Genomic DNA, 12161 nt, shown 5'->3' with positions numbered 1-12161 from the left:
CTCGGCCTTGAACCTTTGCGTCTGCCAGTCTAGCATGGGCATCCCAAGGCATGCGTTAGTTAGGATGTGGGTGTGTCTGCAGAGAAGGCTGGGAGGTCACATCTAAACCTGATACAGCAGAAGTCAGAACTGCAGGTAATTTTAATCTATTGTGATCTCATGGACCTTTCCAACATCTGACTGTGAATATGTTTAAAAAAAAAACTTTATTATAAAAGAAAGGAGAGCATTGGCCTCTGTGTAATAATTGAAGGGATGGGACCAAACTATGGCTGGGGACACCAGAATCCTTATGTAGCAGAGCATGAATTTAAACTTCTTTTGTTGTTGTTGTTGCTGCTCCTGCTGCTGCTGTTGTTGTTGTTTGGTTTCTCTGTATAGCCCTGGCTGTCCTGGAGCTTACTATGTAAGGCAGGCTGGCCTTGAACTCAGAGATCTGCTGCCTCTGCCTCCCAATTCAGGGATTAAAAACGTGTGCCACTCTGCCTGGCTCAACTTTGAACTGATCTTCCTGTTTCCTCAAATATCTTCCTGTGCATCTCAAATGCTGGGGTTACAGGTATGCCCCAAATCCCGTTAACTCTGGGAAGCCAGGACTTTGTGTGTGCTAGGCAAGCATTCTACTAACCAACCCGTGTTTCTACTTTTCTAGAAAGTGAAAAATAAGTAAAAAATAAAGTCATTTTACTTATTTATTTATTTATTTATATGGTTTTTTTCGAGACACAATTTCTCTGTGTAGCCTTGGCTGTCCTAGAACTCACTCTGTAGACCAGGCTGGCCTCAAACTCACAGAAATCCACCTGCCTCTGCCTCCCAAGGACTAGGACTAAAGGTAGGTGCTGCCACCACCTAGCTAGTAAGTTTAATCTTTAATTATTAATTAATTCTAATTTTTAATTTTTCTCCGTGCAGAGATCAAACTTAAAGCTGTGTACAAGACAGGAAAGGTGCTCCGCCCCTGAGATGCCACCTCCAGCCCAACTTTTAAAACAGTTTTGTTTTGTTCAGTGAGGGTCTCAGGAAACCCAAGCTGCCTGGAGCTCACAGTGCATTCCAGGCTGGCCTTGAATCCCTCATCCTCCTGCCTCCACCTCTCAAGTAATTGTACATGTGAGTTGCCACACCCCATTGTAAAAAAAAAAAATTTTTTTTAACTATGTGTCTGAGTTGCCTTTTGTGTTGCTAGTTTTGATCACGTGACAGAGGAAAGAAGAGAGGAAGCCGGGTTTGGATAAAGCTTGCTGCTCTGGTCCGTGTAAGTACAGGAACTGGGCAGCCCCAAGTGCAGCGCAGCCAGAGCGAGCAACAACAGGAGAGCCCTCAGGTCTTGGGCTGGGGGCTCCCTGTGTACCCAGATCTCACCAAGACATCAGTCCTAACTGGAGCAACAGCTTTCCCCACCAGGGTCCCACAGCTAACCTGCAGAGCTCCCACCAGGGAATCCGGGGAACTCTTACCTCCTGCAGCGTGTCCACCATGGTCTGAAGGTTCATGCGTTTGGCCAGTTCCTCCTCCCACCTGCAACAGCCAAGAAGAACAAATGGTCAGCGCACACCTCCTGCTGCCAGGCAGCCCCCAGAGCCCACCCTCATCATCCACGCAGGGCAGAGAGATGCCTCAGAAAATCCGCATCTGTCCTCAAGGTGCTCCCAGCCTCGAGATAGGAGGAGCAACATGACAGTGGACTGTTGCTAATCACAAGGCCAGGTGGCCGCAAATGCTACCTTTGAGGCTCAAGCATAGTACTGTAGGGGACACGTGCCTCCTCCACGAAAACTGCTGGCCCAGCTGTTGCTGCAAGGTAGATTACCAAAGCTGGGCTTTCGGACTCTTCTCTGTACCCCAAGAAGCAAGCTTTCCAATGCCAAACACTATTGCGAAGGCTGTGCGCTCTGCAGCACACCCTACAGGCCTGTGCAGGTACTACAGTCCTATAGATGTGGGGCCTGAGCTCAATGGTTGGTTAACTATCCTACCCAAAGGCACATATCTCAACCATAGGCATCCCAGATCCTAAGTAGAGACCACTACCCCTACAACATCGGTTGAAGCTGAAGAGGAAAAGACAGGAACTGAGCACACAGGATTGGAGGTGTACCCCAACATGAACTGTGCAATATAGGGAGGGGCAACTCCAGGAAGCTGTGTCAATCAAGGATACTAACAAAGATAAGGCACAGGCTTCTCCCTAGAGAGGTTTACATAAGGCCACTCAGGCCTCCAGCAGTGTGGGGGATGCATACAGCCATTTTCCCTATGCCTCGGCAGATAAACAAAGAGTGGCTGAGAGCCCCTTACCCATGTGTGGTAAAGACAGGGGGAGCCAGGACTCGGCCTCCAAGCTGAGTCTAAGACTCTGAGACTAAGATCTGCTCCCTGCCCGGAGGAGCTGGCAGCCTCTGGGACAAACAGACAGGCTTCTGTCTTTCCTCACTCCATGCTACCCTCCCTACATGGTAGCTGAGCAAGGAAGTCTGAGGTCTCTTAAGATGCTGTGGGGCCCAGCTAAAAATAGGCCAGAGGGAGGACTGGATGAAGGGCTGGTTATGTCATCAGCTTTTGGAAACAAGAGAAAATGGATACTGTTTGCACACTTGGAGGAAAATTCTTCCTCTCGCCACACAAGCCTTCCCTGCCAGGCTCCCAGAGGACATGTGTCCACTTCGTCCTAAACTGGCTGTATAGCAGGGCCCACATCTGCCCTGAGTGTCAGTCTGGAACTACAGAGAACACAGAGGGGACACATGAATGAGGCCATCTCCCTAGATGACACCCCACCCCCACCCCCAAACAGAGGTGAACTGAGAGGCTACGTTTGCTCAAGGTTACACAGCACGTCAGGGTTGCAGCTGACCCCAGAGGCAAGCCATCGTTCATTGAGGACCATTGTGGAGGGAAGGGGTGCCAGGTTACACTCACCCCTAGTAGCAGCCCAGGCCATTGAGGGCTTCCTCCAGGAAGAAGGCCCAGGACACAGGACCAGGCTGACTCATCATCACCCTGACCACACTGCTCTAGTGGAGGAGGGCAGAGCAGGCACAAGGAAGGGTAAGGGTGTGGAACTGGCTGCACCCTGGCATCTGAGGCCAGGCCCTCTCATGCCAACCACAGGAGCAACCAAGCCAAACTTGAGGAGAGAACAGCACACCACTGGCGCCCCAGGCACCCCTGGAATGCAGCAAACCCTAACTTTTCTTTCCTCCAGTTACCCACCAAGCCAGAAGTCAGAGTCAGGCTTGCCTACCCACCCATGCTTGTCTCTGGATCGCTCTGTTGGCAGATGCTGTCCGGGTCTCCCATACAAGACATACTCCCTCAGACACACGTTGGCTTTCACATGAATTACTAAGCCTTTCAGGGTTTTTTTTGTTTTTGTTTTTTTGGGTTTTGTTTTGTTTTGTTTCGAGACAGGGCTGTGTGTAGCCCTGGCTGTCCTGGAACTCACTCTGTAGACCAGGCTGGCCTCGAACTCAGAAATTCACCTGCCTCTGCCTCCCAAGTGCTGGGATTAAAGGCGTGCGCCACCACGCCCAGCGCCTTTCAGGTTTTTATCCAGAACTACTTGGCTGGTGACAGAGCTGGGGTTCAGAGAAATGATGTAACTTTTCCAAAGTCACACAGCTGGGAATAAGGAGCTGGGACCTGAACCTCGCTCAGCGCCTAGTTCCTGCAGGCAAACCACTCGGCCATCTTGCCCCCACATAAAACCCAATGCAGCAAGTCTGAGGAGGCAGACAGCTCCCAGGTGGTGCAAACCTACCTATGACTCTGTGTATCCACACTATGCAGTGTCTCCACCTCCCGGCTCCCCTCCCTCTCACCCCAGACCCTGCATCTAATTCCATCGCGTTTCTCAGGCTGCATCCTGAAGATGAGTTTGCAGGAATAATTTCCTGAGTCTTTTACTTCCAAAGCTGGAGTAGGTGTGCATCTGGTTCTCTGCCCCACAGGAGACAAAAAAAAAAAAAAAAAACCAGACCCTGAATGTGGGCAGCAGCTGGCTACACAGATTGAGCCCACTGCCCCGAAGAGATGCCCTTCCCAGGGGTGGCAGCAGAAAAATCTGGCACAGCTGGCTGCCACGTTGACAGTGCAGAAATCTCTGCCCTTCAGCCACTGGCTGCCTGGGTTATCAGGGGACAGGCAGGTGGTATATCTTCCCCAGGATCCAGCTTCACCGAAATCCTGAAAGCCTTTGTTCCCAAGACTCCTATCAGGATGTGGCTCTGAGCTAGACCAGGGGGCTGGGGTCACCTTCAAGAGACCACCTGTGAGCAGATGGGTGGTTGGTTCTATTTTGTCCTGACACTCAGTTCGTCTGACTTCTAAGTGTGGTGTGGCAGATGCAAGAACCGGAGAGGAAGGTGTGTTCTTATACTGGGAGCGTTTAATCCCCCAAGGACTGCTCCCATGTTGAAGATGAGGAAGAATGTTAGCCTCCAGGCAAGGGTTAGCCTGCTCCTCTTCCTCCTCCTCCGAGGCTTTTCTCTCTCAGAATGCCGCCACAGATTTAAGGCAGACTGAGGGACCAGGATATATCCTCTCAGATGGCCTGGGCATCAATACCGCTCAGAGCTCTCTTCTAAGAATGAAGCCAGGGATAACGATAGGGCTCTAAGTGAGGCCACCTCCACCCTCTTCACCATGCCAGCATCTGAGGGCAGCCTCACCTTGCTCTGAGCACCCTGGGCCCTGGTTAGATGAAGCAAGGAGGGATTAGAGAAAAGAAGATCTCTGCAAAGGGAGAGCTGAGTCTACAGCTAGAGGCCAGCCTTGCGATCTCTTCTTGGTAGGAGTGTGATAGTCAACGATTGGAACGGGAATCCGTTCTCTCCACCATGTGGGGTATGTGGTGGCAAAACGCCTTTCCCTGCTGAGCCATCTTGCTGACCCTTATTAAATGAAAGGGCATGGGTTAGATGGGTAGACCAGAAGATGAATAGGTAGATGGATAGGTGGGTATGAAGGTGAATGGGGGCAGTGTGTGTGTGTGTGTGTGTGTGTGTGTGTGTGTGTGTGTGTGTGTGTGTGTGTGTGTGTGTGTGTATGAATGGGAGAGGGGATGAATGGGGCTGGGGGCAGGAATGAATGAAATGATCCACACTCAGGCCCCTTCCTTCGGCCTGAGCCCTACCCCAGGGTCTTATCTTTATCTCCCAGGCTGAGGAATCCACAACCAAATTCCCAGCACAACCAGGCTCTCTCTACAGCCACTGGGCTCAGACATCCCTCCTGGGGGAGGGGCAAAATACAGCCAGGACAGGAAGCTTGCAGGAGAAAGAGAAGCCTTCCCCTCCCACGACTTACAACCTTTCAAGGCCTGGAGGGGAGGCAGGGACATTAGACAATCAATGCAGAGAGAGGAAATGACCCCACAAAGGAGCCCCACCACCACCTCGGCGGCGGAAGAGGCACATGTGGGAGCCTGGCAGCTGGAGGGGGAGGTGGCAGCCTCGTCACAGCCAGATGTGGCCTCTCAGCATTCCAGAGGAGCCAGCGCTAGGACCACGTGACAGATGAGAAATCTCGGCTGACCACTGGGGGTGGGGTGGGGGAGGCAGCTTTAAAGCCAGCCTAGTCCGAGCTGCTGGAACCAGGCCAGTAGTTCTGCCTCTTGCATGAGCTCAAAATGACACACAGAAGCAGGAAGAAGCCCACAAAGTCTAGCTACGGAGAAACGGAAACCCAATCTGAAGCCGCTGACAGAGGGGCTGACTCATGGGTCTTTCATATCCTGTGCAGTCAGAGAAAGGCTCAAAGGCCCCAGAAGAAAGTGGGTGCAGCCCCAGCAAATAATTAGAGCATCACAGACAACCCCGGGCCCATGGGGAGTCCATCCCAGAGTCCCCAGACTGTACAGACAGAAGCAGAAATGAAGACATTCAGAAAGGAGACACTTTTATGCCCCCCTTGATTTGACTATCAGACTACGGAAACAATGAACCTCAAGAAATGGAACCCCCCCCCCCCCAAGGAATCTCATAACAGCGCAAGGGAAAAGGCGACAGCCAAAAGGGAACCTGGTCTCCTGGAAAAGGATTCCACACAGTTTTAACCAATGAGGGTGAAGCCAGACGATGATAGGTCAGTGGCGGGGCAGAACCGCACTCTGTCCAAGGCTGGATAGATGCTCAAACCCATGGCTATTTAAACACTTCCCCTCGCTTCGAGCCCCCAAGAGTGACTTGAGGGGGTCATTGTCCCTCTCCCCAGTGTGGCCACACTGAGAACGTCTTCCTCTCTCACACTATTAATCTGGCTGTTTTAATTAGCTGCTCAAGAATGGCTTCTTCGGGTATAGACAGCGACTCCAAGTTTGGTAACATTCCAACGCCTGTTCCCACATCCCCCGGCTGTGATATCCCAGGCGAACTCATCGCCCTTTGTGAGTTGCTTTTCTATATTCCCCATTTCTGAAGATAGTTGTGGGAACCACTCTGCAAGTAGAGGAAGAGGAGGGTGAAGAAGACCCCAGCGCCGAGACAGGGCTGAGCATCGGATCCTGCACTTCAGCTCAGTCTAGCTCCAAGTGCAGGCCAGGCAGGCAAGGGCGCTGGGCGGGAGCCTCAGGGTGGGGTGGGGGTGGGACAACAAGAATGGTCCCGCCTGGCAGCAGGCACGCCCAGGCCGACTCACTCAGGTGATGGGAAACAGGCGCAGGTGAGGCTGGGCTGGAGCCCTCAGTGGAAAACTTCACTCTGGGCCAAGCGTGGGCCGGGGCCTGGCCCTGGCCCTGGGTGGGGGTGGACGGCAGCTTCCTTTCCTGTGGTCTGCCTAAGCCTTCTCTGTTCCAGCCCACTCACCAAGGGGAAGTCATCCCACTACCCTGGGGCAGGACCAGGTATGGGCAGACAAGGGGCTTCCAGCAGAGCAGAGGTTCAGCCAAAGGCCCTTATGTGCTAGACAGGAGCGTCAGCAGAGACCAACCAGGGAGCCTTGGGCCACACAGCCCAGGGCTGGTTCTTCTGGGAGGGCCCAGATCCTCACTGGCTTCTCTGCACCTTCCAAAGGGGCTCAGTAACCTTGACTGAGTCTACATCTTCACTCTACACCACACCCATTCGTTTGTTCTGTACTGCAGCCCCTCTGAGTCTGCAACAGAATACAGAAATGATGAGGGAGTAGGGCGGGGGTGGGGGGTAGGGCACCTTGACAACCCAGGGCACCACCAACCACCAGCCCATGCCTCAGGAAGCTAAAGGCTGAGCCACAAACCCAGAAAGCACTCCCCCCCCCTTCCTCTCCCCGTTTCTTCCTTCCCGGGACTTCCAGCACATAGGCAGTGAAGGTGACAGCCAGGGACCTCAAGTGAACCCACCCGCTACGGAAGGAAGCCCTGCACTCCCATGCTCCTACCCACCTGTGCCTGCCTGGGCCTTCTGGGTACCACCCCACCTTACCACCTCTTTGGGACGCTGCCATGCAGACATGCCCACTAGGACTGCCCAGCTGTACTCCGCTGCTCAGAAGGAAACACAAATTAAATGCCAGCTGATTGTCTCCACGGAGGAGGTATTAATTTAATGTGAACACTTAACCCAGGCGGCCGATCCCATTACAGGCGATAATAGCTGGAGCAGGCCAGAGCCCAGACAGCAGGCTGGTAATGGGGCTGGATTTTAAGGAACCCTCCACACCCAGAACAGTCCTGCACCAGCACACTGCTGGGCCATCACACACAGAGAGGCCTATTCACCATCTGACCCATCTTGCAAGGCTCCTGGGCAGAGGGTAGGCTGGGTTGCCAGCCACAGGGGTGGGGGGAGGGGTACGGAGTCAGGAGATGCTTGAGTAGCAACTGTGGCGAATTCACTGCGTAATCTGGGCAAGTCTCTTCTCGACCCTGGGCCGCGTGCGGCACACTCATCTGTGATAGCATCATCAAGAATCCATCTCGGGTCTGGGGATAGAGCTCCGTTGGCAGCTTACTTAGCAATTGTAGGAACCTGCTTCTCTTTCTCTAACCCCAGGTAAACCAGGCCTGGTGGTGCACACACCTGTAATTCCAGCACTCCAGAGTGGAGGCAGGGGGATCAGAAGTTCAAAGCAGCCTCAGATGTGTAAAGGAATGCAAAGCCGATCTGCTACATAGGACCCTGTTCCAGGTGCAGGGGAGGGGGGAGGGGAAACTCTCTGGCTATTGCGACTACAGCGTTCTTTTCATACCCTGGTTAAAGCCCTACACGATGGGCAGTACTGTCCTGGACAGTGCCTGGCTCCGCTGCCAACCCTCACCAGAGAGTGTCCCTGAACCTCCTGTGCCTAGCTGCAAGCAAGGGATGGAAAGAAGGGATGCAAAGGCTCACTCCTAAGTCTCCTTCTGCCTCCAACAGTTCCTACGCCACTAGGCACATGCTGCTACGGAGCCAAAGACTGTTGCCAGTGACCAAGAACAGTCTCCAAGGGCAGCTCCGGGCTGTGTGCGTGGAGCCACCGGGTCTCGGGAGGGGCAGAGACAAAGCATGACAGGCCCTAGCTGGCCCATACTCCTTTGAGTCCCGAGGTGGCCAGCCATGTTCAGGAAGCCCTGGGTCTGCCTCTATCCAGCTGTGTGATCATAGGCAAATATCTTCCCTCTCAGCCACAGCAGGAGGCCAACTTAGGTTAATTCTCATCAACCACCGGAGCAAGCAGCAACCAATTTCTGCGGTCCCTAGACAAACACCTATGACAACCACATGGTTATGTGATGAGCATCGAAATCCCAGAGTCAGCTGGGAAGTGAGCCCTGAAGGTTAAAGCAACCAGTATATGGAGAGAGGAGGAGGGGCCCAGAGCTTGAAGGTCTAACCTAACACAGCTACATGGCCTTGAGCAAGTTACCGACCCTCTCTGGATGTCGATGCTGTTTGTAACTCTGTCAGGACCTACTGTATGGAGGGAGCCCAGAACAGAGCCTGGCGTGCCATGGGCATGCAGACCACACTCCTCAGCCTCTGCCTCGGGACCCTCTTAGGACAGTCAGACTGGAAGCATACTTCAGCAACACTGTGACAGGCCATATGGCATCCAGGCTATGTGGCCCCTAAGTTCCCAGCCGCATAATCACTGGTGACAGCCGTGACAATGAGCTAGGTGTCACTCACTTGGGCGGGGAATCAGAAGCACGCAAGGATGGGCAGCAGGGGAAAAGAAGCCAGGTGCTAATGCCACGCAACTCTCTGCAGACAAACATCTGCATGTGCCTGCCACACCCACAATGCACCCCACGCATTAGTGAGCTCTGCCTGGTCCTTCGAGGTCTCTCCCAACCAGGGCCACCATGGGCATGTGAGATGCAGGGAGGAGGTGCCAGCTGATGTCAGGCACAAGACATTAAGAGTGTCATCGTGTCTGGGCATGCTGGCACTCACCTTCACTTCCAGAGCCCTCAAGGCAGAAGCAAGGGTTCTCTGTGAGTTTGAGGCCAGCCTGGTCTACATAGCAAGTTCCAGGACAGCCTAGGCTACATAACAGACTTTGTCTCAAAGCGGGGAGGGGGGAAGAGTGTCCTTTGGACCAGCTGGTGGATCTGCAGGCAAAGTGGGCCCTAGAGGAGCACGGGTCACCTGACTGTCTTATACAAGCCACTGTCCTGTTGTACAGTATCCCTGACTGTCAGGGACCACTACAGGATACCCATTATCCCATAATTCTGAGTGGCATGCTGAACAGCCAATGCTGGCCAGTGATGCTTCTGCCAACATCTCTGACCAGAGCCCAGGCCTGAGTGCAGGCTGCCCCATTCCATAAAGAAAAAGGACTCAGGGGTGCTCCCTAGCAAGGAATCTAGGTCTCAGGCCACTGTGAGGCCTCTAGGGTACTATTTCCAACCCCTTCCAGCGTTAGGATACTTCCATTGTCTCCTTGTTTCCCCCTGCATATGCTGCCGCTATGTCCATAAATTTCTATTCACTACCCCTGTGGTCAGACACGGCACTCCCACGAGGTGGGAGAGACTTGCTTTGTCCACACAATACTTAGCAATGCCTTGAGATTTTTACCACCTCACATCCTCCTTACACCACTGAGCCAGACATCATCACCCCACTTTACAGATGAGAATACTGAGGCCCAGGCCAAAGCACTAGCTAACACTGGGCCCAGGGCCATGCAACTCCTTAGCCTCAGTGATAACGCTGATGCTCCAGGGTCCACAAACTCCTACCCCTGTGCCCTAGCACACTGCTCAGAAAATGTTTAAGGTTACAGTGCCAAGACGGAGGGGCAGGGGGTGGGGGTGGGGAGAGGATACTCAGGTGTGCACACAGAGTCAAGGTCATCGATTTGAAAAAGGGCTCTTCAGCCAAGGATAATGTTCTTTGCCCATGAACTCACTTCTCAGGGCCCAGAACCTTCTAGAATCAATGCCTCAGTCAACTGGTATTTCTACTGTCTAAAGTGACCAGCAGGGGACAGTGAGGGGACAGAACACAGTCGCCTTCAAGGTGGGCAGAACAGGATTCAAACTCAATAATCCAGGTCACCTGGTCCCCAGGCTAATGACTTCCTTCCTGTTCCCAGGCCTCCCCTGAAAGGGATTAAGGTTCTCAGAGGTTGTTACTGAAGGGTGAGCCTAGCTCCTCCCTGCTCCCTGGCTTCCTGTCTCACCAGGCAATTGTACAACTCCCTCCAAGATGCCGTCTACCTTGGTGTAACACAGCCCCGAGCCACACTGTTTGGCTTTTCAATCTCCAAAACTGCAGGCTAAACCAACCGTTTGAAGTTGCCTAGCCTCGGGTGTTTTGTTCGAGCAACGGGAAACAGACGATACACTCTGTGTTGGAACCTTTTTACTTTTGAAGGATGTCACATATATCCAGTCAGGACCACTTCCATTGTAAGAAGAAAACAAAACTTAAAATGAACCTGGTCAATCCATCTCACTGTTGGAAACTGCTGAGCGGTTTATGACGACTTAGAGTGGACAGGAGGAAAACAAAACAAAACAAACCGGGCGGGGGGGGGGGGAGAGAAATGGAAAATAATAATTCAACAACCCCACCCAAATCCTCCTTCCTAAACTCGTGGGGTCTCTAGATGGGCTGGTGGGTGTGGCACCCACCACTTCCGGGTGCCCGGAAAGCTGAGAAAAAGCAAGACCCCCATTCCTGTGCCCAGCACCAGCTGTCCCATCACCCCTGACCGGACTCACCTCTGGCCTTTGCATGTGAGTTTGTCTCTATCTAGAGCAGTGGTTCTCACCCTTCCCAAGGTTGTGACCCTTTAATACAGTTCCTCACACTGCCTCAGTGCCTTTGCCTGGTCAAGCCCTCAGTGACTTTACACTTCCCTGTCCCCTGTGCCAGGAGCCAGCAAAGGGTCTGGGCACCACGTCTCTGGATCCCCAAGCTCAGACGCAGGAGGCTCCCAAGGACCTGTGCCCAGCAGGGTGTGGGCCCCACCCAGAGATGTGTTTACAGCTTTGAGAAAAGCAACCCCCGTGGCTATTCTGGAAAGTTAATATGCACCTTGGATCTCTCACTGTTTATTGCCAGTGCCTGAGTGGCAGCAGGTTGAGCGTGAGACAGAAGCTCAGGTGATGTCCCATCAGAGCCATGCCACTGCCTCAGACCCCAGTTTATCATCATCTGAGGCCCGGACAAACGACAGGTCCACAGCCTGGCAAGGACGGGTGCCCACCAGGCTTTGCAGCTTGGAGAATTCCTGGCCCAGGCCCCAGTCTCGGATCTGTAAAGTGGGAGAGGCCCTGCCTGATTAAATGAGAATGGCCAAGCACATAGTGGTTCTCCAAATGGCCTCTCAAAAAAAAAAAAAAAAAAAAAAAAAAAGCTGTTAACACTGGATGCCATCATGTCGAAGTGGACACACAGTGTCTAGGCCGTTCTTCAAGGGGCTCAGAAGACTGCAGGACATGCCAGGTTAGGTGTGTTTCAGGCCATGCCGCTGACAAGGGGAAGGAGCCCCTTCAGGGGCTTCTCCAGAAGGAAGGCAGAAGACTGAGAGGACCTACCAATTATGCATGGGTTGATGCAACCACAGAGGGCTTGCAGCAGGGAATGCCTGTGCACGCCTTCCACCTTCCCGTCAGTCAATCTAGTTGGCTGGGAAGAGGTGGCTCCAGGCTGTGTCAGGACTGGTAATTAGACTGGGTTAGCCCAAACAGGGGAAAAAGTTGAGTGACTCAATACCGCTCAGTGCGAAGGGAGACTTGTTTC

General features: G+C 53.1%; 1 protein-coding gene across 4 annotated transcripts in view, besides 1 other annotated feature; it reads right to left on the bottom strand.

Annotated features, from left to right (window-relative positions):
* The window catches only part of Iffo2 (intermediate filament family orphan 2), an 89835-nt gene that overhangs the window by 15649 nt on the left and 62025 nt on the right, over nt 1–12161 (bottom strand). For all 4 annotated transcript variants that reach the window (NM_183148.3, XM_030253381.1, XM_030253380.1 and 1 more), the window contains one exon: nt 1461–1521. In NM_183148.3, the coding sequence (NP_898971.1) occupies nt 1461–1496 (36 nt within the window). In that variant the 5' untranslated portion in view covers nt 1497–1521. The remainder of the gene's footprint in view (nt 1–1460; nt 1522–12161) is intronic.
* Nucleotides 3398–7293: an enhancer, noted in NCBI's record as "VISTA enhancer mm1506". NCBI's record gives its function as "enhancer in: limb[5/8] | blood vessels[5/8]" and the evidence as "EXISTENCE:transgenic organism evidence [ECO:0001131][PMID:17130149]".

Source organism: Mus musculus, chromosome 4 (genome assembly GCF_000001635.26).
Source record: "Mus musculus strain C57BL/6J chromosome 4, GRCm38.p6 C57BL/6J".
NCBI lineage: Eukaryota > Metazoa > Chordata > Mammalia > Rodentia > Muridae > Mus > Mus musculus.
The sequence above is the reverse complement of the archived record's forward strand: the minus strand, read 5'-3'. Positions and strand labels throughout refer to the sequence as shown.